At 35.5% G+C, this 27,547-nt stretch overlaps 3 protein-coding genes across 12 annotated transcripts; all 3 read right to left on the bottom strand.

Annotated features, from left to right (window-relative positions):
- Positions 1 to 1,363: 1,363 nt before the first annotated feature.
- On the bottom strand, positions 1,364 to 6,319 carry LOC111279705 (uncharacterized). The gene is made up of 10 exons (XM_022866718.2): positions 5,970 to 6,319; positions 5,782 to 5,860; positions 5,601 to 5,695; positions 5,253 to 5,357; positions 5,061 to 5,140; positions 3,467 to 3,557; positions 3,288 to 3,395; positions 2,971 to 3,057; positions 2,148 to 2,216; positions 1,364 to 2,016 (listed from the first exon to the last, which is right to left on the bottom strand). The coding sequence occupies exons 1-10, from the start codon at positions 6,186 to 6,188 to the stop codon at positions 1,894 to 1,896; spliced, it is 1,056 nt and encodes a 351-aa protein (XP_022722453.2). The 5' UTR covers positions 6,189 to 6,319; the 3' UTR covers positions 1,364 to 1,893.
- A 1,204-nt stretch (positions 6,320 to 7,523) lies between these two features.
- On the bottom strand, positions 7,524 to 12,063 carry LOC111279675 (putative methyltransferase PMT18). Of its 5 annotated transcripts, none has more exons than XR_002688940.2 (7): positions 11,346 to 11,722; positions 9,939 to 10,655; positions 9,506 to 9,716; positions 9,023 to 9,317; positions 8,452 to 8,919; positions 7,989 to 8,353; positions 7,524 to 7,822 (listed from the first exon to the last, which is right to left on the bottom strand). XR_002688940.2 is itself a non-coding variant. In XM_022866659.2 (6 exons), exons 2-6 carry the CDS (start codon positions 10,623 to 10,625, stop codon positions 8,125 to 8,127), a joined length of 1,890 nt encoding a protein of 629 aa, XP_022722394.1. In that variant the 5' UTR covers positions 10,626 to 10,655; positions 11,346 to 12,063; the 3' UTR covers positions 7,524 to 8,124. The 5 variants fall into 5 exon arrangements, 3 of the variants coding, with proteins under 3 accessions (XP_022722394.1, XP_022722402.1, XP_089602393.1); XR_016329113.1 differs by having other exon boundaries at positions 11,553 to 11,714; XM_022866659.2 differs by having other exon boundaries at positions 7,524 to 8,353; positions 11,346 to 12,063.
- A 1,159-nt stretch (positions 12,064 to 13,222) lies between these two features.
- On the bottom strand, positions 13,223 to 27,202 carry LOC111279647 (ARM repeat superfamily protein). 6 transcript variants are annotated; one of them, XM_022866636.2, is made up of 28 exons: positions 26,953 to 27,202; positions 26,776 to 26,871; positions 26,528 to 26,685; positions 26,170 to 26,443; positions 26,035 to 26,102; positions 25,861 to 25,930; positions 25,396 to 25,761; positions 24,365 to 24,444; positions 24,191 to 24,242; positions 23,798 to 23,951; positions 23,557 to 23,644; positions 22,540 to 22,642; positions 22,314 to 22,401; positions 21,255 to 21,352; positions 20,115 to 20,297; positions 19,451 to 19,699; positions 18,388 to 18,483; positions 18,213 to 18,307; positions 18,040 to 18,103; positions 17,815 to 17,902; positions 17,649 to 17,722; positions 16,737 to 16,800; positions 16,537 to 16,637; positions 16,347 to 16,420; positions 15,389 to 15,495; positions 15,016 to 15,134; positions 14,630 to 14,707; positions 13,223 to 14,130 (listed from the first exon to the last, which is right to left on the bottom strand). In XM_022866636.2, exons 1-28 carry the CDS (start codon positions 27,127 to 27,129, stop codon positions 13,921 to 13,923), a joined length of 3,474 nt encoding a protein of 1,157 aa, XP_022722371.2. In that variant the 5' UTR covers positions 27,130 to 27,202; the 3' UTR covers positions 13,223 to 13,920. The 6 variants fall into 6 exon arrangements, 4 of the variants coding, with proteins under 4 accessions (XP_022722371.2, XP_089602392.1, XP_022722364.2 ...); XR_016329111.1 differs by having other exon boundaries at positions 13,223 to 14,303; positions 15,226 to 15,495; positions 16,537 to 16,800; XR_016329110.1 differs by having other exon boundaries at positions 15,226 to 15,495; positions 16,537 to 16,800.
- Positions 27,203 to 27,547: the final 345 nt, after the last annotated feature.

The raw sequence follows: 27,547 nt of genomic DNA, 5'->3' as shown, positions 1-27,547 counted from the left end.
AAAGTTAAAAATAGAAATTTGAAAAAAATAAAAAAGAAAAGAGAGAAAGTAAAGGAAGGAATGGAAAGTGAGAGAAAAAAAAAGAGAAGGGGAATGTGGATGGTTTTGACTATTGCGATCTAGTCGGCTCGAGCGATTGATCATCGATCTGTTTGTTTCAGGGTAGATTGGCTGCCGATCACCCGGGTTAGTCGGAGCCGCCTCCTTTCCTTTACTCTCTCGCTCTCCGATTTTCGCTTTTCCTTTTATTTTTTTATTAAAAACTTTTCCTCAATTTTTTTTCATTTATTAAATTTTTAGATTTTTGTGAGGCATAAGCCCTATTTACCAGAAACAGATACATTTTTAATGGGTTTATTGCTAACAACTAGTGAAGGCAAAAAAAACATATTATTATTTTTATTTTAGAATATGATACGTTATTAATTTAAAATTAATTAATTTAAATTAATGTAAAATCTTATATAAACTACACTCACATATTCAAACTTCCCGACGACGGAAGTCGTAAATTTTAATTCTTTTAACTATCAATACAACATAAGTGATATAATTCAAGGGTAAATAGTTATTTAACCCTATTCGTATGATAAAACCATATAGTATATATATAAATAAACAGTAGTTGCGCAGCAGCACGCGGGGGTGAGAAGAGGTGGCTGGATTTACACATATGAATAAGGATGGGCCCAGCCTGTAACGTACAAAAACTTTCATCTCGCTTGCAAACATTTTTAAAGTGACGGTAGAAAGGGAAGGAAGAGAACAGCGTCAGAGGGGAGACATACTTATCCCAATATTCTTCCACTTTGCTTTATATTTGGGGAATCAAAAGAAAACAACACCAACATTATTACATTTAGCACATGGGAATAGACAATTGGACATGCACCACCATGTGTTTCATTGCGTTATGGACAATCTTTCTTCTTTTTTTTTTTCTACTATTTTTAAGGCTGTATATATTTTCAAAAATACAATTAGCTAGCCATCACTTTTTTTTTTTTTTTTGTGAAAAGGAATATCCGGATTCAAATATTCCTTCCACAGAATTAAAAAATTGAAAAAAAATATTGCATTTTATTTTTTGTTAATTAAATTGTTGATACTAAAGAGTAAGTAGACAACTTGAAGGGTATAATTAAGCAACTTCATCTTTATCACAAAAATAAAAAATTTAACATTATATCAAGTGACAATCACCTATAATTAATGTAAGGGAAATGTACATAATAATACTCCATATGATAAATCGAATAAAAACATTTAATGATGGAATAGTGACAGGTGAATAAATAACTAACACAACTTTTAAAGTACCATAAAATTAGATAAGGTAATACAGATTTTAAGTAAGATCGTATTAAAGTTTACAATCCCCTTTCTCTATCTTTTATTAATTGGAGAAATGAAAACTGGTTGCATTACAGTACAAGCCAATTATTTGTAATGAGAAAGCCGACCATTGGGCTTGGCATTTTCTTAGAGTTACAAAATGGTGAAGAATTTCAGGCCCAATAAGAAAAAAAAAAAAAAAAAGACAACTAGCATAGAAAGGCCATGTTTTCGGCTGCCTCATCTTTGTCCCATGAGAACTCCCAAATATGAGAATCCCCTGCTGCTTTAGGTCAGGTGAGAGCGGCCAAGAATATGGCATTGCTTGTTTCCACTCAAATTTACAGTACTCTTTACTTTGGATAACGGAAAAGACGGAAAAAGGAAAAAAAAAAAAAAACCAACAGTAATTTCATAGGAAGTTGAACTCCCTGTGAAAATGAAAAATCTCGGAAAGAATTTTCATTGCCTCATCTAAAACCAAACATGTTTGAGACGCTGGAAACATAAAAAAAAATGAGACTATAAAACTATGGAAGATTGACCTAACAAATCCAACTACTGCTTGCTCTTAGTTCTTTTCATCTTTGCCTTAAACCTTGACTTTGTCATGAGTGTCTGTACTGTGTTTATAAAGTTCCCAACAGCCATCAAAACGAAAAGGACACCACAAAAAATTACCTGCCAAAACCCAGTTTTCCATCACCGATTACGTTATTTCTAGCATGTATACAACTGTAATTTGTTTTCTATTTTTATACTTTTTTTTTTGGCACAAATGAACGAAGCAAAACTGTGAGAAGTGAACCTACCTGCCATTCAGAATCAACCCCAACAAATGCTGTCTTGAGCAATAGTAGTCCAACATATGCCTCAAAACCCTATGATCATGTTTACAGGCACATGGTTAATTGCAATTATTAGTGGAGAAACTACAAAAGAAAATGGATAACTCATGAATAGAACGGTATTCTGGATTATAACAAGATGCTCTGATGACAAAAAGACATGCTTCATCAATCTTTATCCCTTTTGTATCCAGGGAGAAAAAAGGAAAAGAAAATGGACACTGGTTTCCTTCATGCTAAGCAGGAGAAAGAGCAAAGAGATGTAAGATTAGAAAACCAGCAAAAAAAAAAAAAATGAAAAGGGACTTTGTGCTTGCAACCAACAACTGAGATTTTCTGCAAGATCTTGGTCATACTCTATGGCCCTTAAGCAGTTATCTTTGAGATGTTTAATGACCTAATGGAAGTTCAACCCTAGAGAAGCACTTCACACAACCTACAGGATATGATTGATTTAAGTTTTATGTCGATCGAAAACTAAAATTAAAAATTTTACAGCATGCCTAAAAGGCTAAAACATACACCTTTAAAGCTGTGCATTCACTTAAAGAATTTAAACAAGCTAAAACAGGTATGCAACTTCAAAGATAAATAAGAATTTGATAGCAACAAGAGATTAACTTATTTGCTGACTTGAACTATACTAAATCATGGAAACCATAAGGACACTACAAATTGTGAGTTTGAACTGAAGATTTTAGATCCTTATAGTGGTAGAGAACAACATAAATGGACATTGTCCTATCGACACATTCTCAGCAATTAGTCAAAAGTTAGCTTGCATTACCTGCATAAGGAAAAGTACTGGACATAAAACCCACAACTGGCCGTCTACACCAGCTGTTTCTCCCCAGACGACATCCATTCTATTAGCCTGGAAACAACAATAAAATATTAGAATTTAGAGCTGGCTCTCTGTAATTTTAAGGATCTGAAACGGAGGCATAATAGCCACTACTCATGGCAGACAAGGGGTAAGATTTTGTAACATGCAAAAGAACAGAAAGGGATTCAAACCAAGGTTATAGCTAGCATGCAAAAAGAATTAATGTTGAACAAAGGTAACAAATTATTTTATTTTTTGATGCAGAAAGAGGATAACACCTTTCCAAGGGCAATACGCGTATAAAGTCTCTGGCGCTGATATCTATTTTGAAGAAGCATGGCAACCCCTTGCATCATAGCCCATTGAAGGAAAAGTTCTACACCTCTCTGCACAGGATTTAACAGTTTGTTAATCAATGACACAAATTATAATTAGTGCACAATGGTACAATAATGACCTGCTTTTGAGCACAATTAGGCTGTCCTTTAATCTCCATAGTGAGACTAACTAGGGCCATAACCATTGCACAATAATGATGGTATATCCACCTGCGAAAGTATCATATAGTCATCAATTGAGTTGAAAGATTAACCAGGAAATTGTGATGCACAACACAAACTACAGATAAACATCAACAATGAACGTTAGAAGTTCTAGAATTGATAATTAACTAACATATAGGTATTTCATAATGCAGATAATAATTATTCTCCCAGGCTGTTGTAAGCTACAATCTATCAACACATATCCAAACAAAGCTATAATAAATCTAGATTAGATAAGGAGTTGCCAAAAAATATCAAAACATACCAATCCTAAAGGAGATTCCACAAGATTCTAGGTACTTCATGGCTAAAATTAGCTTGCTAAGTGGATTTGAACAATTTCAAATAACCCAGATAAAGTGGTCATGGATAAAACTTATTTCCTCACCCACCTTATGTAATATAGATGTTATTTGAGTAAACTGATTTTGACAGGCTGACGTTGTAACTAATGTAATTCAGCAAACAAACTAGGAGAGGCTATATAACCAAGCAAAATGCATGTATGTAATCACAAGCAAGTCAATCTCTATTCTCTCGCACAAATCTGGCAATGTAGCCAAGACAAGAAGTCAAGACGTTTAAGCAAAGTGCAATAAGAGACTGTTCCAGGCATTAACTGTGAGCACAGTGCAATAAACAATTACCAGATGGAAGATCTAAACATTTGATTTAAACCAGGAAAGGGATAAGATACAGATAAACCATCTACAACACAAGAAAATGGTTACAAGTTACAACCAGTACATAGAATCAGTTGTGATGGTGTAACCAAAGGAGAATTTAACATAGACATAGACACCATTTTCTTTCTATGTTCTCAAAGAAACAACCAGGATTTATTCCACTCTTCAAAACAAAGAAACATCAACTTCAGCATCATAATAAGATAAAAAATCATACTGATGACCTACGTCCCTCTAACTCTAACTCTCCAGTTTGACGATCTCATGACATTCTATCCCCCTAAAGCGTCTTACTCACAAACTTCTACTTTTTCTTCTCCACTCAACCACATACTCACACACTGGCAAGCACTCTGTAGGATCTCTTCCAAGTAGTCCTAAACAATTGCACAAGTTCACCAACCTAAGGGTATAACAGAATTATTAACATTAAATGATTACTCTAGGAGGAAAATGCAATAGGGCAAGGATGATTAACTGTAGTGCATAAACATACAAGAGAGGTCACGTTTCTGAATTCTTTCCTACTTTTTTCCTTTGTATGCATTACAATGAAAACCACAAAAGACATAATTTAAAATCATGTAGTAACCCTTAAAGAGAAACAAAAAAGAGAGAGACCATCTGATTGCTAGGAGAATGGGCATATGTCCAAATATGATGTAGGCCACAAGTCACCATTTGCATGAACTTAAACACACCTCTCAAGTTATTTTAATCTCAAAAGTACTGCATATACAATCTCATTTTTTTATGACAAAGTCCTTTTTATACAAAACAATAATAGAAGTAAACATGCTTTGAGGAGACATGCAATTACCATGAACGAATATCACTTCCATTGGCTCCCAATATATTCTCTCGCAAAGCCAAACCAGTGTAAAGGAACAACAACCATGCCTGACATTGAATACACTCAGCATTAAATCACAAGAAAAAGAACTCTGCATTAGATCAGCAACAAATGAACCGAATCCCAAACAAAAACCCTAATGATTAACTTGTATAATACCTGGTACAATTGAACTGGAAATGCAGGCAAGCATCCTTCCCAGATCCAAGATCTTAAAATAAGCAAAGTTAATGGAAAAAGAAGAAACAGAAAGGCAGTCCTATCCTGTTGAAGGGAGATAGTAATAAGTACGTAAAAATACTTAAATTTAAAACATTCCAAATTTTCTTTCTAATAAAATAATTCACAAATAAATCATGAGTCCGAAAAAATCCTACTACTAATTTGAGATGTGTAAGTATACGAGGGAAATGACATGCAATTGAAGAATACATTCGGATGCCAATCAAATTACAATCAAAGAATAGAATTAAAAAAAAAAAAGAGTTAAAGAGAAGTGATTCTTACTTTGTAGCTATTATATTCCTCCTTAACTTTCAACTGGACGTCTTTGCGGGATGCACGCACATTGATTGGTCCCAGAAACATCCTCAGAAATCTTCCTGCCATTACCAATTACAAATTAATTAATTATTATCTCTAATGACAGGAAAATCAAATTAATTAAAACAAGGAGAAATTAGTATACCCTGAGCTTTGGCAGGAAGAAAAGCAGCGGCGTTTCCATCGGTCATAATGCATCTGGCTCTCTGTAAATCCTCTTCAAGCTGTTTTCGGATCCAAATTTAAATTTTTTTGTTAAGATTCGATTAAATAAACAATCGAAGAGAAAATAAAAAGAAAATGAAAAGGGAAGATGCAAGGTAGGGACTTTGCCTTCTCGGAGAGCTTGGGATCCAAAAGCTTTTGAGAGAGAAGGGAACGGAGGCGGCGAATAGAGGATTCGAGAGAATTAGCTTTTTGGCGAAGAGATTGCTCCTCTTTCGATATCCTCGATATGAGGGAAGTGCCTGATTCGTGCAACTCTCTGGCTTGCTCCACCACTTTCCCTACTTCTTCTTCCACTTTATTCGCCGATTCCTCCACCCTCTCCATTTTCTTCTCCTTAGATTTTTCGAATAAGGTTTTTTCTTTCTAATAAAATATTCTTTGATTTGATGTGATATCTAAGAATTTTGTTTGAGTTATTATTGCAGAAGACAAAAGGCAATAAATTGAAAAATGAAAAATGAATATATATATATATATATATATATTTTGTTGCTCAAAGGTTGAAGGAACAAAAGGTGTGCTTTCCTCGTCCTTTTGGAAACATAACCTTCTGGGGGTGTGGGGGTGGGGGTGGAAAGGGAAAGGAAAAGGCTTCTTCATTTCTCTTCTCTAACCAAAAAAAAAAAAAAAAATCGAGGGATGGGACAAGGACCACCAACGCCAACCGTGGTTCCATATTTTATTTACTTTTTTTTATTTTTTTTTTGTGTTCGGTTATTGAGAAAAACAAACCATAGATGGGTCCAAGTTGACCAGCAGCAACCGCAGGCAGCAACCTTAGCTTTTAGAGCACCAACACGGGCAATGGCCTCGATCCTTAATTATTTGAACTCTTAACCACACAGGGTAGAGGATAGTCGAGACGGGACCCTCCGGCCTTCGTAGGTGTTAGGGGGCCTAACTCCTAGACATTGGTCTCTACAGTACCTATTCCACTTTGGTTTTAACTTATATACTATACTAAGAAAAAGATGGTCTTCCCTGATGAAGGGAAATGGTAATAAGTAATAACTGTTAATTGTTCATTAGAGCACTAATCCCACTCACCGGTGGTTTCCAGAGCAAAGCTTTCATTTAAAAGCTTGTCCAGGCAATAAGCAACATTGCTAAAATATTCCAAGAGATGTTACCATTATTCTACAGGTAGAGCCGAGGACCTCTCTCCCGTACAACAGTGGACCTAGCCAACTCCTGGAAACCTAGCTATGGTCCGTAGCCTTCGGTTCGGAGTTTGCCATGGTCTATTGCGGTTGGCAACTTTGAAAGCCTCTCCACTCACCAAACTCCAATTTATCCAACTATGACAAAAACCTTGACCTCACGCCGGCCACTTCTGCCAATTACGCAATTACTCCTACAACTTTGTTGGATATCTTTTGTCAAAGTTGTATTATAATTTCCTTTTGTTGGTACAACTTAAGTACTTGAATAAACTACCAATTACTATAAAAGACCCTTCTTTAACGGAGGATTGTTGGCTTGCTTTGACTTGTGAGAGTCGTGTCATTCCCTACTTGGTTGCAATTGAAAAGCTACCTAACCATTCAATATCATCAATAGCCCACCCAAAAAAAAAAAAAGAAGAAAAGAAAACGAAATAAAGAAGGAAAGAAATCATCCGCACCAAAACAAAGAAATCATCTGCACCAAAACAATCACTTCCAATAAAATATTAAAATTTTAATTTCAATAATCAATTCAGTTTCTGATAATTTTAATTATAAACAAAAAATTACATATCCGAAACTGCACCATGGAAGTTGGAAAGTCTAACTAACGTCCGAATTCAACCACCATTAGTACTGCAGATCTAAAAATATGCTGCAATGAAAATTTCAAAAGCACACCGTTCTAGCAGTTGTGATGCCTTGCTATCTGCTATTGAAGAAGACAGGTTTGTTTTCTATCCCGACCATATTATACCTTATCATCTTGCAATTTATACATGATCATTACACCTGCAGAGACGAGAGCTTGCTTTTCAGTTAATGCACACAGTAAGCACTGAGCATTTCTGTTCGGCTAATCCTACTAGCATCAAGCCAATGACAGTGACAAAGATTTGGAGTAAAATGCTTACTTTTACAGTAAATAAAATACATAATCATTTTAATTAAACCTAACCTTTTACTCTTTGAAAAGGAAAAACCATCTTGGATGGAATCTGAGTGACTTCGACCATTTCCCAAGATGAAAAATGAAACAAAGAAAGTGCAAAAGTGAGAGAGAGAGAGAGAGAGAGAGAGAGCATAAATCTCTACTAGCGTTGCTTTTGGGTTGCTTCACCAGTCCAGTATGTTTTGACAGCAACAAGGATTTTCTCTGGATTGAAGGGTCCGCTTTCATGGTCCATGATCTGACTCTTCCATCTCATTCCATCTATTATACTCTTAATCTTCACAAGCAGGTCCACTGTGTCCCTAAATATTACTGTCCCTTCTGGCCTCAGAATCCGATCCATCTCCAGTAAGATGTAAGTGATGTCGCACCTTCAATAAACAAAATTAAACAAGTTCAACCACAATTATAAATTGCAAGATCAAAAAAGAAGGTTCATGATTGAGATTGCCATCCTCTCAAATATTACCTGTCCTGATATATACTAAACAAGCCACTAGCATGGATGAGATCATACGTCCTTGGATATGTTGAGAATGCCTCACACCAGTCCTGGTACGTACCAATTAAACCTCGGTCATAAATAACTCCTAGAGTGTTATGATCTGAATTTGCAGGGACCACATTCATGACCCACACTGGATACTTTGAAACGGCTGCTGCAAATCCCCCAAGGTAAGCATTCATGTCCATAATATTCCGATATTGTCCAGTGGGTAGGGGACTAATAATTCGTTTGTAGTGTGCTACTCTTTCCTTCCACAGTTCATTATCCTCTTTAAATTTCTCAGCAGTGAAGCCTGGTATTGAGCCACTGCTAATTCTAGGAGGAAGAGTAAATAAACGGTCCGGCCATTTTTTTATTGTGCCACCAGCAACATCATCTGAGCTGCTTACTTCTGGAAGTGGGGTTATGCAAGCTTCCAAATTTCTGTACCTTTTTAGCACAAATGACAAAAGGAAAATGAGAACACAAAGGGCTTTATGTGTATGTGTGTCAAAGGTGGAAATAAAAGCATGAAAGTCGCTAAAGAGAGTACCAAGCTGTGTCTGGATCGTCTGACTTGCAAATATGCGGTGTTTTAAAGACCTTACTTTTAATACACTCAATGTGGTTGATGGGCTTTTGCCAAACTGATAGATCATTCTGTTCAATCACTTTCTTCCAGCATAGTCGTTGGGCAACATCTTCAATAGCATCTTGCTCTTGTTTTAAGTCCTCCTGGGTCCTTTCCCAACCTCTCCAGTATTTCTTCCAGTGAATAGGAGGACCAGAGAGAACCCAATAACCTCCAGGCCTTAGAATCCGATCCACTTCGGCAAGATACAAACCATCTATACCAATTAAATTAAACTATTAGCATTACACAACTTTTCAACCTATAGGATAATGTGATAGAGGGTAATAAAAGGTCACATGATACAAAGCTGTTGAAACATAGAAGGTAGTATTGGCATTTCCATCTTCCTTACAGAGTCACCTTATTTTTGACAAAACAGCACGACATACATATATGCCTTACCATACTTTTGCCAAGGGATCAAACAGCGAGAACAATGAGCCAAGTCAAAAGCCCTTGCCGGGTAAGGAAGCCTCTGTGAACCCATGATTCCAATCATTGCAGGAACTCCACGTTCCAGAGCAAACTGAACCTGTGCTTCGTGTGTATCTCTAGGAGCAAAAGACATTGTCAAGACATTCCTCTTCAACAGGTAAGCACCGAAACTTGCAACCTAACATCCATGAAAAAATTAGCAGTCTAGCAGAGGCAATTGGTAGACAATTGGAGCAAGAGTTATAAACATAGACCAAAAGTAGATATGGTATTTGTAATAGCACAGAAGTAAAAAAGAATTCATGGTTTTAAAAAGTTTCTAAGCCATTAGATAGCAACAAATTCTAAAGGATGAAAAACTATGCAAGCAAAAAAATCGAAAAGGATGTTAATTACTTACCCCACAGCCAGTATCAATTGCTGTTCTGATGGTTCCATCAGTAAGGGGAATGAGCTGGCCAATGTCATCAATATATGCATCAGCTCCCCGAGGGAACATGGTGCCTCCCCCAGGGAATCTGAAACGATCACCCTCTACTTGAATCCAATTCTGAATTGCCTTCTCAATGCTGAGTTCTCTGTGAGGGATATTGTCGTACCAGGCATAATCTCGGCTTTGAGGCCATTTGAAAGGGGTCTTATATTTTGGTGGAGCAGGTACAAGGCAGAGGAGGAGTTCTTCCTTCGTGGGACAATGCCGCTCTCTATATTTCATCATGTCACGATCAAATTTCCTTCCCCTCACTTTATCTTGGCAGGGAGTGTACTCGCTGAATGACATATCACATGGTGGGAACTGACTGACTGTTTTAGAACCGTCTAGCTCAACTTGATGATGACTTGCAAAGTCCAAGTTGGTTGTTGATGGATTAACTACAGCATTGCCGCTGTCTGACGTAGTGACATTATTATCACAACGAACTCTAGTGTATACATCAGATCGAGTGGTGGGAATAAAAGAATTCTGCCAAGCTCCCAACACATAAAACAATATGCAGAGGCCACTACCACCTAGTATCCAAGTGAGACGCTTCCTCTTTGCTTCTAGCTGATGATGCTTAGGCGATCCACTATACTCTTTGGCCATCACGATCTACTGCAATTATCTGATGACAAGCTAATATACAAAAAGATGAAAGGGGGAAAGATTAGAATTGAAACATAGCACCAATTGAAAACAAAAATATCAGCATACGAATTCTCTTAAAGGATGTCATCATAATTTCCTTTATACAAAAGTAAGGAAGGATACGACAAGTAGCTACAGGGGCAAATTTGTTCCAATCCTTTTTTAAAAGAAAGATTTTAGTTTAATTCTATATTCAATTATTTATAGAAAAGAGAAAACAAGAACCCAGTCTGACAGAAAAGATGGCCACATTTCGTCCAAAGTAAGTCAGGAAACAAGTGATTCATTCATAAGTAAACTGCAGATATAATGCTGGAATTCAAGCAGGTAAAAGTAAAGTTTCATAAACTAGACTGAACAGAACAAAATTAACTAAAGACTCTAAAGCCGTCCGATTAACAAGAATAAGGCGAATAAACAGAAGAATCAGAGCAAACACAGAGAAGAGAATACGGACTGCAGCGCCTTAAGGGAATCCAGGCAACAATATTTTGATTTATACCTAAACTAAAAGAACTTGAAAAAGAAAGGCAGTTAAAAGCAAGCATCTCAACACCCACGAAAATGATGTACCAGAACGTATCAAATAACCCAACAGAACACTACAGCAGACCCATCACAGGAAAAACAAAAAAAAAAGGGAAATCATGGAACAAACGAGTCCTTTAAGAAACTTACAAACTTCTTGGAAGAAAGAAAACCTTGCAATACATTTTGTCTGGGGTTACCTTCTTCATCTTTCACAACAAATTAAAAAGAAACAAAACCCTGACTTTGGGAGATATTCAGCATAAAACATACTACACTGCAGCAGCAACCTTGTTCCATTTATATTGAGGGAAAAAAAAAGAAAATTTTATACCCAAAAAAGAAACGGGAAAGTACCTGAAGAAGGTGATCTGGTTTTGTAAAGACTTTCAGACACTCAAAGTATGAAGGTATCTGTAAAAAGGGTACATGGAACTTTGTGTTTATCTTATACATATGAATACATAAATAAATAGAGAAAAGAAGACCAAAGAAGTAGCTAAGAAAAAGCAGGTAGACATTGGTGCAGAAGGGAGGTTTTAATAATAAGGGACCATGAAAAAGGAAAGTATAAGATCTCCGCCATTACAGGAGTAGGTGACTCTTATTTTATGAAAAAAGAACTATACTAGCACTAAAAAAGGAGGAATGGATAACATGTACTATCTTAGTGGGGCTTATTTATTTTTTTCAAAATTTTTTTGGGATGTTTTAAACCAAAAATGGAATAACGTAAAGGACAGAAGAAGAGGTAAGAGATCTAAGTTCTACAAGAGCGTGGATTTTGTCTAAGAATGGACAAACGGGAAGTGGAAGAATTTGAGCATTCACAGGAGAGAGACCAGCCTCATTTGTCTCATCCGTCTTCATTTCCAGTCAATTTTTTACCCTGCTTTTTAGGTTCCAACATCAAACTTTGACGTAATAAAAAAAACTTTTTTGCTTTAAAAAAATATTTTCATTTGGAAAGTTGCGGTAGGGAATTTTGTTCCAGCTTTCAAGAAGATAGACCCACCACACAGTCTGGAATCAAGCATGACTCTTTTTTTCTGCACTTTCTGACAGATATATCCAAAAGAAAGGGAAATATCAACCAAAGCAAGTTGAGGTGATAATAATTGTCTAGGTAAAGATCACTCGTCCATACATACGTACATATATATATATATATATATATATCAGATTAAAAGGCCGAGTGTGGGCTCAGTGATGTCCAATCACATTGGAAAAAGAATAGAGAGACAAAAATGTTGCGTGACCAGGGAAAAAAAAAATGGAACTAACGATAAAAGTAGAAGTGAGAAAGGAGTCCTGTTGATGACTAATTCATGGTTTTCTTTTACGATTTGATGATGTCGCACGTTTGACCTCTCGGCTTAGGGTTGAAAGTGTCGGGGCTAGAACAATCTACATGCAAAGAATCATAGAATCTCAATCCAATACTGTTACTATTACTACGTCATATTCATTAGCTTAAGTGGAAATAAAGGACGTTGGTAGCTAGTGGGACACGTTGCACCCTGACTTTTTAGTCAAAAGAATTGCTTCTTTCCCGTAATTGTTTTTTTTGGGCTCATATATAATAAACAAATAATGTCTTTGTGTGCTCATTGATGCTTTCATTTACTACAATTTTTTTTTCTCTCAAGCACGCTCCCATCCAGGCCATTCTGCATCCCCTTGTTTTGTAGACAATTCATTCAAGAGAGCAAATATCCTCACCTGATCTACCTATTATAGTTCGACCGCAACAAATATGCATTGTTGCGTTTTGCTATTACCAACCAACCATATGCCCAGTTATTCATTGCCCATTAATAAAACAAGTGACTCAAAATTAAAGTAATTGACTGAATATTGACTTATGATTCTAATAACACATCTCAAAGAAGGTTTAAAGAAAACAGATTTGAAACTTTTATTGATATAAAAGACAAAGTTTGTTTGTATGAGATAAAAGGAAAGGAAAATTAGCTTACCTAGTAAGATAGAGCTCAAAATTCACCGAAGAAAAGAAAAAACAAAGGGGAAAACAACAATACCGAGACTCTTCATTTTCTTTTTTCCTTAAAGTGAACACATTCCTAGAAGGCCTAATTTACGTTGGCCGTTACCGGCAATAGTCGGCCAAAATTTCTGTTTTATTCAACTCACCGAGGCAGACATAAGCACACCAACTCTGCTCCACCGTATCTAAATTCAGGGTCTTACGCTAGCCTGATAGATGTATGAGAAATGCAATACATAGTAGAAAGTCTGATCAGGGACCCCCTTTGATTACGCTACTAATTAAATCTTACAAGCAAAATTGGTAACATAGTAATTCCTATGCATCCGAGTCTAACCGCTTGCTGCACACAGCTACGGTTACAAGCAAAAACATCATAATTTACATACATCAGGACCCCATTCATCTAATTCACATTGAATTTCTACCAGAAGGACTAGCTGTGTACGACTCGAAGATCCTGCACCAAACTTTCCTCACCATCAGGGGCCCTCATGCACGCCGGATAATTCTGTTACTCCCCACTCTATGTTCAATCAGAGGACAGGAAAGGGTGTTTCCAAATTCCAATGAATTGGCTTTTGAGGGGCAAACTGCCATTCAAGGATTCAAAGACTCAAAGTAATCCTTAAGGTGCTCGAAACCAAGATTACCCATATAACAAAACAAAAATGATCAGCCAGCCAAGCAAAATGAAAATGGCTGATTATGATATATTCAGGATATGCTACTGTCCAGCTTCTTGAATTTCTGAGAGATTGTAAGCTGTTTCTTGCCTTCATAAACTTCAATCAATGATTGTAGAGCTTTGGATATCATCTCTTTCTTTTGGTTGCCAATAGAATCACTTTCAATCTCAGGCTGAGCAGTACTCTCCCCCAGTGATGAGCATACCATCTTAAACCAGTCCTCCAGAAAGGATGCTTTCTATTAAACAAAAATGGAATATGGCAGAGCAGAATAAATTGCCAGCATTTGATTTTGAAGAAGCAATATTGTTTGCAGTCAATTGCTTATATTGCACAAATATTGGCCATCCCTGATAATGAATGGCAGGGATTCCTTTTGTTTCAAGTTTCCAGTAATGAGAATATGATCCCCTATGACGAGGAATGCTTATATTAGCACACATCACTTCAAAGTAGATGTGAAATCTAGGTGCGTCAGGTCATTCCCAAATTTTTAAGCAAACTCATGCTCATAGTGCTTAATAGTTAACATCTAACAGAAACTTTGTTAAGCCAAAGCTTCAACTTTCTAAGTTTTAGGTGATTGTTTTTTAGTCTTGGAAATTTGTCACTCCATACAAAGTGAGAAATCATCATTAGCAACAATAAAAACTATATGAAAGACATGATTTCATATAAAATTCATTGAATCCATTCACAGCAATGGTGGATGTCAAATGAGGGTGGTTAAAGCTTACTTTGACAAGAAAATCTTTCAGAGGTTGGTGATCAGTGGTTGAAGCAAAGCTAAGAACATGCAACATGGTTGCAGTTAACTGCAAAAGAAAAAGCAAATCCAATTAATGATCAGACATGGCTTTGTATTAATCAACTTGGAACGCTATAAAAACTATTTTTGAAAATAATTAATAACAAATGAAGCAATTTAAAATTTTGTCAAGAAACTTCAGACTTACAGGAGTTATTGTGGCTGTGTAAATTTCTTCTCTTAATTTCACTTAATTTAATATCATATTCTCCATTGACCAGGATTAGATACAAAACATTTGTTCAATAAGTGCAGAAAATGCAAGGTTCTCTAAACTGTGTTATACTATTTCAAAAGACATATGCACAAAATAACCTGCTTCTCAAGTGCAATTCTATATTTGAAACTTGATGGCACTGAAATTTGGTCTGAACCTAGATTCTCCACTACATGCTCCAGACCTTGGACAATGTCAGGGAAAGATTTCCCATAATCTGCATCAAACAAAGTAAGCAATGTTATAAATCCAGCTTTAAACTGTCAAACAATGTGATAATCTCAAACCAAAGAGTAAAATAGCTTTACATTGAAGAGAAGCGTACAAACTATTGTGACAATCAATCCCAGTTAAGAAGTCCAAGTTTAGCCATAAATAATGATTGAAGAAGGCATCTTAAATTCAAGGCAAACAAAACCACAACCGCATCATAACCATGACAACAAAACAGTAAGCAATCCTAATATTTACCAAGTGCTGATGCTGGCACAGCCAATGCAGCAGCAGCTTGTATCCTGATCTTGAAGTTCGAAGAATCACGTAGGAGTAACAGAAGAATACCAAAAACTGACGGAGCCCTGCCATAAATGTGTATAAGCAAAGTTACAAATATATTTCAATTAGGTATCACAAATTGTAAAATAAAAACAAGTTGCTCATATAAATAAAACACATAAATTATCAAGGAAGTAGGAACTAATTGATTCAAATATTTAAGAAGACATTCAGTTCTTAGCTTAAGGCATAAGAGCAGCAAAGTCTTATCACTGATGAAACCAAACAAGAAAATAAGATATTTCTCACAGGTCAGTAACTATATTATGTGTCAAGGCAACAAAAGTTGAGGATTCTATGATTTATGATTTATGCCTAAATAGATACATGATAGGCTAGATATTTTATCCTTAAGAAGAGGTATTGATGGCTTTAATCTTCTAGTTGTTCAGAAATAAAAAAAAGGAGTTCGAAATTAAAAATTGTCTCAGGTAGGAAGCATACCGAATAGTGGGAAAGCATTTACAAAATACAACCATATAAAATTAACTCTGAAAAAGATCTTGGGGAGCCAAGCTAGTTTCCTATCCTTGAGCATCATTCTGAAAATAAGGTTAATAGCTATAAAACAATGACAACAATTCTGCGACTTCCTCCTCTTGTCAAACTTGAATGTGCAGGTTTTTAAATGTAGGGTTGGCTTATCACATGATAATGAAGACTGAGGTCAGAGTACGCTTGGACATTCTTTAAACATGCCCAACTATGTAAGAGCAAATTGCCCATTCAATAATTTATCCAGCCTTTCATTTTGACTGGTTTATGATTTTATTGTTAGCAACAGTAAACATACAACTGTATTAAACAAGAAATGGCAAACGTATAGAGACGTATTTGTAAGAATGTAAGTGAAAAGAATTTAGCACCATCATACCAATCCATATCCTGCAGTTGTATTGTCTTATTTAAAAACAGGTTGCTCAGCGCATGACAGACATTCCATTGAACCTGGTAAATGTAAAGTCAGACAGTGAAGAATAGTTAAATTACTATTCATAAGGATTATGTGCTTGCACCAAGTTGAACTTAATGTTTTGCAGAAAAATTACAATGCAAGATAATACCTTGACATTTCCAGTTGTAACACAAGAAATAAATGCTTGTACCATTCTATACAGCCAATCCAAATCCTTCAATGATGCTGGGTAGGATGAATTTATTGTGCCTGCATCAAAAGCTTTCAGATTGCTTCTTGCTGGCAACATAGTAAGATTGTTGCAAGAAGAAGAAAATCCTGTATTTGGCACTGGCTTATTATGCACACATGAACTTGTATATCTGACAAATCTTGCAAGATTTCCCAGAGCTCTCACGGCATTTGATTTGATCTAATAAAAAGAAAAAGAGAGATAAAAGCCGATAAATGATGTACCATTAGGATGGTTACACTCTTCAAGAATTAAAAAAAAAAAAAATTCATAGACCATTACTTGGCTGAATATTAACTAGTAATTACCAAAACCAAGTATCTAACATCTGAGCACCCAGGATAAATTATTGAAAATATAAGAAAAATAGAGCAGCAGCTTTCCTAGTCTGCCGTCATGGAAAAGGCTAAACACTTGATATAAACCATGATATATGATAACTTAGATGTATACAGTTAAATAGACAGTTCATAAAACAGATATTCTAGGACACTATGACCCTTAATTTATAGCATTTCAATTCTTCTTGGGCTAATATGGAAGAAATCCACATAAAAGGATTTGTTAGCTGACCCTACAAGTTCCAGATTCAAGTTTAATGAGTACATTCTCACTTACAACATATCAATATTCACACAAATGGATTAAGAGAATACAAAGAGATGATGTCAAAGCAACAGAAAATTAAATCCACAACTGATATATAAAGGTACCCAATATATTTTCCAAAGTTGTAAAAAGAGAGATACCCATACTCTTCCCAGTTCCCATCCTCTCCCTTTGCTTTCACGTATGATCAAGTAATTCGTACATTACTGAATTGAACTTATGGCAGATATAAAGCTAAAGCAAGAAACTCATGAAAAAATAGATATACTCTAATAACTGAAATAACTCACAAACGTACGAGCATTGCTGGATCAGCCAGAAAAGTTATCAATTACTGAACAAGCATACAAAAAAAAGGCAAAAGTGTGCATCAAATACCTATCTCACCAACAATTGTAAGATGTGACAAACATTTATACCTTGTCCCCATCCTTTGCTAGGCGCAGAGCACACTCAGTTAACAACTCCACTAATTGGGAGTTTGTATCTGATTCTATAACAGAGTCAAGAAAAGAGTAATTAAATACTTGAAAAAACATTATTATCAGATATAGAAAATTCAAAAACAATTCCATCAAGACAGACCTGTTGACTTTTTTAAAGGAAAATCATCAACAAAGTGGCGGAAAGAATCACATATGTTTGCCAAAGCCCAAGAGGCTGGTATTCGTACCTACAAAAGCATTCAGAAGTGATTTTTTTTTAAAGTGATATTTTTTTAAACATATTCAGAAGTGATATTTAAATATTAAAAAATAAATATGTAAACGCTCTCTTAAGGTCTAACTCAAGAACAGTAGGAAAATATACCGAAACCACAGGATCACGAGTGTTAATCTCAACAGCATGGATAAACTTGCCAAGGATCCCTGCACTAAATAGTTTTGCTTTCTGTAAACTTTTCATTCATGATTCAAACATATACAACTAATTAAAAGATCATAAAAACTTGGGTGGATCATTAAGCAACATTGTAGAATTACCTCTCAGAAGTTTTCTGGAAACAAGAGACAACACCAATGGCTCGACAAGCAGCTGACCTAACTGAAGGAACCTTATCATGCGTAGCAGCACTGATCTACAATTTTTTTCCAATGTTGTGTGAGTTTACAGCAATAAGAAAAATCAGGTTTGGAACAATGCTATATCGGGACTTACTAAAGATGAGACAACAAAATCTTGTTTTTCTTTCGTGAGAGTGAAGAATACAGAGGAAGTGATTCCAGCAAAACAAGTTACTGATGCAGTTCTCACCTTCCAGTGAAAAGAAGCAGTTAAGTGTCGTATACAAGTAATAATAGAATACTTGAATCTAGAACCATACTTACTATCTTCAATAAAATGGAAAGAGATCATAATCACAATTTAAAAAGCAAAACCCTAAGTTTCATCTAAATTTTTTATAAGCTTCATTGAAAATTAATTCCATGGATAAATAATTAGCACCAATAACAGTAGCATGCAGTAGAATTTATACAGCCCATCAACAACTCAACATCTATTTGTCAACCAAAAATACATATAAATAAGGAATAAAATAAAAAAGATTATGGCAGTTATCAGGAGTTACTTTATGTCTGCAAGGCATCAAATGAGGCCAAAATTGATTTTCATGGTTTTACCAGATAGTTGAGTATGGATAAAAAAATAGGGAGTTTAAAAGATGACAGGTCACCACAAATTTCTTTAGTCCTCCAGAGTTTATTGCATGCTTCAACCCTAAAAAATTGCAGCTCTCACAAACAAGTTTGTGGTGTTTAAAAAGTTAAAACTTCACCAGATAAACATTGCTATTACATATAGCACTGAAGGCCATCCATATTAAACCAAATGGATAATTTTTTAAGCTTCTCCAAGAGTAGCCAGAAAGTTAAGAATTTTGATGGTCAAATGATTTCCACCAAAAATTATGGTGTTTTATCTTCTATTTGTTTAGCCATTCAAAGCTAGGAGGATCCTTTACACCATGACATAATTGGATCGGAAGTAGATATTCAGAGGAAAAACAAAAAGAAAGGCAAAGAGAAGAGCATGCATCCACCTCTAATTGCATATAAAATAACAAAAACATAATAATAATAATACTAGTAGTAGTAGTAGTAGTAGTAGTAGTAGTAGTAGTAGTAGTAGTAGTAGTAGTAGAAGTCCATCAACTCAGCTTGAATAAGCCTTACAGTGGTCCAGGAAATCTGAAGAGAAGGGGAACAAGACTCTAACTAACCATTGCAGAAGTATGCCCTAGAACGAGAGGCATGTGCTTCTCAATTGTCTCAGCCCACTGCTCAATTCCTGATGAACATTTATTTTGTTCTTTTGTATCCTCCATACTCTGTGGTCCATAAGATGGGGCTGATGATACTTTCTTTGACCTTACGCAATCAGAAGTAAATGGGGTATCCAAAAATTTTTCATCCGAAAGATCCTCAGTTCCTCTAAATCCAGATATTCCACGAAGACATTCATCCAAAACCTGAAGAATAAAGTAGCATAAAAAGTTATAAATTGTCAAGTCAAACAAGGAGAAACAAAAAGAATTTAAATCAGAAATGGAAACTTGCACGCACAACTACCACATGAAGAAAGAACATCTTGACCTATTACATAGGTAGCTCACAATATAGTATAAAAAAAATGAAACTTCTCTAAGATCTAATATATCTAATAACTCCAGCAAGACCAATCTGCCTGCCTTCCATTTGTTTGGTGCACAGGATGTGTTTCTGGAGTTTCCAGACCAACGAAATCCAAAGGAACCACAACATAAATTATACTAATGCCTATAAAGAGTACATTCAAAAGGATCTGATCTGAAATGTCACTCACAAACATACAATAAGACACAAATAAAATTTAAAGAAGAAACCAATTGCCAAAGGATAACTTACCTTTATAGCAGCTGTAACCATTTTTTCCCCAACAAACACAATAGTATTTCCAGCTTGTTCCTTCCAGGTCTTAGTTGGAACTTCAGCAGTAGCTTCTCTCAGAATTTTATGAACAATGGCAGAAATTTGTCCCCAACTTACTAACATTAAGTCAGGGTAATTGTGTGAAACAGTTCGAAGGGCCTGAACCATGCAGTGCATATTTGTGTGTAATAAGTATTCTTAAATCAAAATACTCATTGGTAAAAAAAAATCAAAATAGTCAAAGAAAACCTCAATTGAATAAGCTCAAATCTCAAGTTTCAATTAAGCCCACGGGAAGTAAAGCCTACCTAGATACCAAGCAAAATCCAATAAAACAAACCAAACAAACAAGCCCGTAGAGCAGTTTAAATTCAATATTTCTAAATTTAGGCCGAATAAATATTCTCCCAATATTTGCAAGAATGTCCTCCATCATTATGCTTCTCATTCAAAACACAGGATTGCGCAATCATAAGAGTGAAAAGTATCTTTTCAATACCAAACAAAATATATATATCCTTTTTTTTATATATATCTTGATCAATCTGTTTTTCCCACCTATAGCTTAATTAATATAGATCACAATCAATCAAATGCCAATTCCTTCATTTTTCCCTGTGTCTGTGTGTTGTCATCGGAGAAGGAAATGCTCATTTAACATAAAAACAAACAAGCATTATCTTCAAAATCAACTTAATATAAGGCTCATCAGTTCTATTGCACTGATACTACATTTATTATTTATTGATCCTGTGGCTCATTACACTTAAACATGATCTCATTCCCTCTTTAGCATCCTTTATTTCATCTACCTTTGCTGTAACAAGCAGATAATTCAAGCTTAGACAGTTTATCAATGTCTAATTGAATGAAAGGTACATATATAAGATAACCACAAAAGATTTATCCAGAATCATACAAAAATTCAGAATACACGTTACCAAATTGTGAAGTGCATAAAGTATTCATCAGAGAAAAGGGAGGAAAATGCACAAACAAGGATCAGGGATACATAATGATACATGCTCAACCAAAGGAGCATTGATAACTTATAAGCCACCACAACTCAACATAATTAACCAACATATTAGATGCTTATAGCTTCAATTGAATTACCTGTAGTGCTTCAAAGCATATTGTTGGGTTGCTTAGTCGTTCAGAATGTTTAAGTAATGTAAAAAGAACACCAGACTTATTGTCAGCCTCCACAAAACCTGGAATAAGGCTTCAAATAGAATTCCGAGGTTAAATTAGCAAATAATTTCTCGAAGAGAGACCAAAAAAAAAAAAAACAATATTTTGACTTTTTGATACATGCATACAACTCAAAGCTTCAGACAGCAAATGGGCCATTGCAAAACTGGATACGGAACCCATATATCCTGAATAATTATTCACATTAAAGAAATGCTCAACGATAAACAGGCCAAAGCAAAACTGGTTTATCATTGAGCATTGAAAGTTTTGCAATGTAATAAATTAAAAATCTCCAATCACATGTGAGATGGTGCAGCAATTTCTGCACCAGTAAACATTTTCATGACTCACAAGCGAAATATTCGGCAGGTCTTGGTTCACAAAATTGGAGAGAAGCAGGGCATGACCACCATTTATTCTCAAACACTTACATGTATGTATGGATGTTCCAATTTGAATTAGGGAAAAACTTATTAAAAAGACACTAGTATGACAGCAAGCAAGATCGGGATAAATAAGGAAAGTGACAAAGGTAAAAAACTAATCTTTTATGAAAGATATATGTTAGTGATAATATAAAATATTTTTAAAAAAAAATTGAGCACAAAGAACAGAAGAAGGTGAACAATAGAGTAGATTCCTATGCCTCACTCTCTCTGACTCTCACTCTGGTGTTCAGTCACTTGAATTTCCCTCTCCTCACCTTAGCATGAGATGAGGTTATAAAAGCATGTTACCAACTCCATGCTTTTAATTTTATTACCAAAGGTAGAAGCAATCGTCAATCAGCATAATGCTCTTTAGCAACCTCTTTCATGTGAAATCAATGTCAACAACGAGCATATATGCTTTGATTAGTTTCACAAGCTGAAATCCATCTCTGACTCCCTCCACACCAAAAAAAAGAAAGAAAGGGGAAAGCCTAACTGAAAATAAATAATATAAAATTAAGTAAAAACATATGAAAAGTGTGCCAACCTGTCAACGCTTCCTCTAAAATCATTTCTTTGACTTGGATTGAAGGTGAAACTGATAAAGCAGCTGTCAAACAACTAATAGCAGCGACCTAACAAAAGAAAATTTTATATAGTTTTCTGCACAACCAAAAATACCTAAATGCTGCCTATCCACACCAGTTGAAGAGATGCGAAGCGGGGTGTCGAGTAAAGCAAAAAATAATAAAAACAATTAAGAAAACCCTAACCTGCAGACCAGTCTGATCACTTTTGAATGGAAAACCTGCTTCAATCCTAGCTTGCAGAGACAAAATTACTTTCAGCAACAGATCTCCTGGCATTCGTAAATATCTGTGGAATTATAAGCAACAAAATGCAATAAATCCAGTATGCATATGTAAAGCTTTTCTCAAAAGATGAAAGGAGGTAACACATGAAATTAACGAAGGCATGAATACCAGCAAATGAGTTCCTATTTAAGCATCTAAAATCAATCAATAAAAACCATACTGGATTTTCGTTATGGACTGAAACTCAGATTCTTATTCATCGTTCAAATATTTTTGTGAATCAAATCCTTCATAAAGTCCCAGGGGACCCACAAAATACAATTGATTGAAGTATCTTATTTGTTCTTTATCAGTTAGTGAATTCCAAACCTGCACTAAATTGGACTATAAAAGAGCATATTTATACACCATTTTGCATGCACACAAAACCTGTAGTAAATTGGACTATAAAAAAGCATATTCATACATCATTTTGCATGCACACAATGAAAGAAGTTATCATAGTCTCCAAGATAATTATCAGAATATCATGAATAGACACAAGATTAGCAGAAAAAAGAAAAGAGAGAGAGATAAGGACGGGATAATAGACACAAGAAAGGAGAGGAAGAAGGCAGAGGAAAGATCACCCATGAATTGATATAGGGCTACTCAACAATCTCATATGTTACACTACTGACTTCGAATAATCTAGTCATTTTATAATCTCTCTTCATTATCTTTCTGTTCTGCATAGGTTGTCTTTTATTCTCAAACACCACCTTTGTCTTTATTTTCCTCCAAAAAAGATTCTACAGATCAGTGTTCTTATATCTGATAGAAAATTCTATGCACATGATAAGTCTGAAAACAAGGTTTAGCATCATAAGAACAACAGAAAGCATTAACTGAAAAGGCACAAATTGTCAGCTAAAGAAAAAGGAATAAACAAGCATTTTAACAACAATGAGAGGGTATGAGAAGGCAGACTCATACGGTGTGCATGATATCAAAAGCATGAGAATCTTGAATACCAACACCAGCAACCGACTATTAGTTTCATGCTGAATTAAGTGCAGAATACCTACATCAGAAAGGAGAGAAAGATAGTACTACCATAGGTAATTATATTAAAAAAATAACAAGAAACACAGACGGAAAGTACCAAAAGCAAGCACAGTCCGAAAAAAGAAAAAAAAAAGTTGAACTGCAGAGGAAAATTGTTTATTTCTAGTACCAGTATGAAGTTGCATTAGTATCTGGCCAAGTGAACTAGAAAGTGCCATAAAAGATCCACACTTAGTAGATTCTTTGTATTCCGCTACCTGAAGAAAAACAGTAGCAGGCCCATCCATCATGACAGCCAGAGCTGAGGCCGACGCCATTCGAGCCTAAGCATCGTAAAATTCACATGTAAGCAAGAAGTATTACTGAGGTTAAGGAAAACATCTGCCAACTAGACATTGTAAAGTCATAAATAACAATGAAAATATCCATGCATCATAATCCAATGATTGTCAACTAAATTAAGCGTGAGGCCTAGATGTTAAACAATTGGCCAAGAAAAACAGATGATATATATATATATATATATATATATATATATCTCTACAAACAACAAAAATTGTACCTTTAAGTAAGGATCAAATAGCAAGGTTGCCATTAGAGTTGCTTCAAATTTCCTGCAGTCAACAATGTGAAATAAATGGAAAACAAAGACAACTTTCTACAGACAAAAAAAAGGAATAAAAAATAGAATCCATGAACAAAATAGTTCAATAAGAATAATAGTGGATCACATTACCTTGGTTGTAGTACATCATTGGTTGGCAAAAGCATCGTCCATTGAGTTGTAAAGGACTTGGGATCAGCTTGACAAAGATCCTTCACCAGAAACACAAACAACCAAGGAAGCCCCGGTTAGAAGTATTCAGTGTCAATGATCACTCACTAGTACATTACCCATTAATGACCAAAAAAGGAAATGTCACCCAGCAAGCATCCGAGCAAATTACGAAAACCATAAAGCAAAAGACTAACAAAGACAAGCAGCTTCCATGGTTTGATGGTATCAACCTCACACTGAGTTAATACAAGAGTAACAGAAAGCAATATTGCAAAAAAAAAAGAAAAAAAAGAATACTAACTCGAAGCAACATATGTTAAAGGACAATCTAGATCAAAGTGTTGAGCAAGAAAACAAAAACAGCTGGATAAGAATAGTTCCAACACCAACCCAATGACAGGTGTTTACAGAAATGCTAAAGGCTCTGTACATAGGGAGAAAGGAATTAAAAATGGACTGATAAAAAATTTAAGAAGCATAAAATAGTACTTTGTTTACTTTAAAACAATGTTACGCAAATAACATTATAAACCAATTTAAGTCGATTTCAAGGTAAATGCCCTCCCCAACTTAATTCTACTCTGACATAAGAAATCCTAAATGCATAGAATAACAAATCAAACTAAAAAAAAGCTACCTAAAGAAAGGATCCTTCAATGACATATCGGTGTAGAACTCATAGTTATTCCTAATGCCAATTCATATGACTAATCAGTGAATTTAACAATTTAGAATATAATCGCTTCTGTTCTAAAGGACTCCATTTATACTGTATAACCTAGGCTTAGGTATCACCCTCATGGCATTGCAAGTATTCCTACTAATTCCTAAATCAAAAACAAGACTTACCACATTTCAAATTTTTTCCACATATTTAATATGGAATAGTCAAAAATCACCTAGAACTAAGCTATTATAAATGGAGAAACCTTGAAAACCTAAGCATCAAAAGCGAGTCACAAGGAAGATAGAATGATGTTAAATTTTACCTGTACACAAACAATGGCAGATACTCTAACCTTTGAGTAACAAGAACTATTAATATCTTTAAGTGATCCATCATTATCACTGTAATCGGAATCTGACGATGTAACATCAACGATAGGAGAATCATGATCAGAAGAAATCTGAGAATCCTGAGCTTTAGCCTGCCTTGTATTTAAACCATCCTTTTTGCGCAAGTGCGGGGGCTTATACAGAGAATTATTTGTTCTTTTAGGCTCTTCTGAAGTAAACTTAAGACTCAGTGAACCAAGTTCCTTCTCCTTGCAACCAACAGCAGCAGACATGAGTTGGGGTCCACTAGTAAGGCCATAAATGAAAAACATTCGCAAGGATGCTACAAAACCAGACACCTGCAAGTGCATTTTACATTCATGAAGTAGCAAAGACAAAAAGGCAATTCAAAATTTACAAATCAATACTACAGCCCTAAGCTGTAATGATTTACTTACATGTTCAGAAATAGAACCTTTAGGATCCATAAGAACCAAATGAAGGCAATGCAGAAGTGATGCATAAAACCTTCACATAACAAGAAATTTTGTTTATCAAAATTTGAAAGAGCAATATCTATTTTTATTTTCTCAATTTCTCTTAACCGCAAAGGAGGCAGGAAAGAGCCATACCTGGACATTACTATGTCTTCCACAACCAAATTCTTGGATGCTAATAAGTCCATCATCTTCCTATGAACCTAATTCATAAAACCCAATCTTAGCTACTCGTTTACAGATGCCATCAAAGCCAAATAGAGAACTTACCTGAATAGTTGATTGCCAAATATCAAATTGAAAAGAAGAACCAGTCCTTGAATATACTTCACCAAGCATAGTAAAGGCAGCAGTTTGAACCTCCCATAAACTACCATATCGTGGTAATTTCTTTCCCTTTTCAATAGTACTCTTTTGATTGCCACTTGGACGATACAAGGAGATTAAATCCACGTGCGAACATGCAATGATGTGGAGAAGAAAATTTACCAACTGAACATCATCTGACACAGTGCATTTTCGTTGGTTTTCACTGACAAGATATCTGGGAATAAACAACTTAAGAATTTCGGCAAGCATTAAAAATAATTGCAAAAGGGAAAATAAAAGCATGGCAAAATGAAGAAACCTGACAGTTTCTAAGCATTCCAAAACTGGTTTATACAAAGCAGCATTGGAGGTTGCTTTGGCAAGAAAAAAATCCATCATTTTGGTGAAGGATTCGAGAATCAAAGCCCAAGATGAGGAATTCATATCAAGAGAAACTCGACGAGTGACGTCATGGATCTAGGCAAATAAGGAAGCAGTCAGGAACTTCTTCACAATAAATAATAAATAGAAGAAAAGAAAAAGCCAGTGTGACTGAAATTACAATACCAAGTGCCAAGTGTTGGAAAAGGTGGGGATAAAATCTTGTTGAAATTGGGAGGCATTGACAACAAGTTGGATGAGAAATAATATATCGGAAGTCACCTGAAAAAAAAATTGAAAGCTTTACCATCAGCATGAAAAGGAAGAGTAAAAGCAAGTGGAATTTTGGAAAGAAAAAGATACCTCGTGGGCAGGGAGATCGGGGGCGGCAGAGATGAAAGAAGAGTGAGAGTGAGAGAAGATTAGGGATTGGACAAGTTGAGGAATGGAAGGAGGGCTCGTTAGGGTTTCGTCTCTCAGAGTAAGAAACGCCGTTCTCCATGACCTCACGGCCGCCGCCGACAATGATGATCCCGCCATTGACGGTGTCTCCGTTTGGGAATTAGAGCCAGGGAATCGTTCAACGATCGAATCCTCCAACCTTAAACTCCTCGATGATCGATTGCCCCGCTCCGCTCTAGTTTTCCTTCACCCCAAACAGTTAGGCCCGCAATGACAGGAGCCCACCCAGTCAAAAGTGAAAAAAAACCCAAAAATTATAAACAGTCTGAAGTTTAAAGGCCCAAGAACAAACCCAAAAGCTATGCGAAATTCCCCATCAAATCGGAGTGCACAAGTGGAATGTGTGATAGACCATGACTTTGTCTTATTTGTAACTTTGATCAAATTTTTTTTTTTAATTAATCACCCTATGCTATGTTCGCTGAGTTCAAACTTTTATTTTTTTAACGTCACCGTGAACCACCCAATATATTAATCAATGAAAAATATGTTTTTT

The sequence above is a fragment of the Durio zibethinus genome, chromosome 17, assembly GCF_047325235.1.
Source record: "Durio zibethinus cultivar Kanyao isolate XHJ-2024 chromosome 17, ASM4732523v1, whole genome shotgun sequence".
Taxonomy (NCBI): Eukaryota; Viridiplantae; Streptophyta; class Magnoliopsida; order Malvales; family Malvaceae; genus Durio; species Durio zibethinus.
This window is presented reverse-complemented; position numbering and strand designations above follow the sequence as displayed.

Bases quoted from the DNA above. Each gene is read 5' to 3' on its own strand.
- LOC111279705 (XM_022866718.2), bottom strand. From the start codon at position 6,188: ATGGAGAGGGTGGAGGAATCGGCGAATAAAGTGGAAGAAGAAGTAGGG. The intron at 5,358-5,600 runs GTAAGAATCACT...TCCCTTCAACAG, and splicing joins AGGAATATAATAGCTACAAA to GATAGGACTGCCTTTCTGTT. The intron at 3,396-3,466 runs GTCATTATTGTA...AATCCTGTGCAG, and splicing joins CTAATTGTGCTCAAAAGCAG to AGAGGTGTAGAACTTTTCCT.
- LOC111279647 (XM_089746266.1), bottom strand. From the start codon at position 27,129: ATGGCGGGATCATCATTGTCGGCGGCGGCCGTGAGGTCATGGAGAACG. The intron at 24,445-25,395 runs GTAAAATTTAAC...TTTCTGGTGAAG, and splicing joins CTGCCATTGTTTGTGTACAG to GATCTTTGTCAAGCTGATCC. The intron at 24,243-24,364 runs GTAATGTGATCC...TGTTGACTGCAG, and splicing joins AATGATGTACTACAACCAAG to GAAATTTGAAGCAACTCTAA.
- LOC111279675 (XM_022866659.2), bottom strand. From the start codon at position 10,625: ATGGCCAAAGAGTATAGTGGATCGCCTAAGCATCATCAGCTAGAAGCA. The intron at 9,318-9,505 runs GTAAGGCATATA...TAATTGGTATAG, and splicing joins GATCCCTTGGCAAAAGTATG to ATGGTTTGTATCTTGCCGAA. The intron at 8,354-8,451 runs GTAATATTTGAG...TGTTTATTGAAG, and splicing joins TTTAGTATATATCAGGACAG to GTGCGACATCACTTACATCT.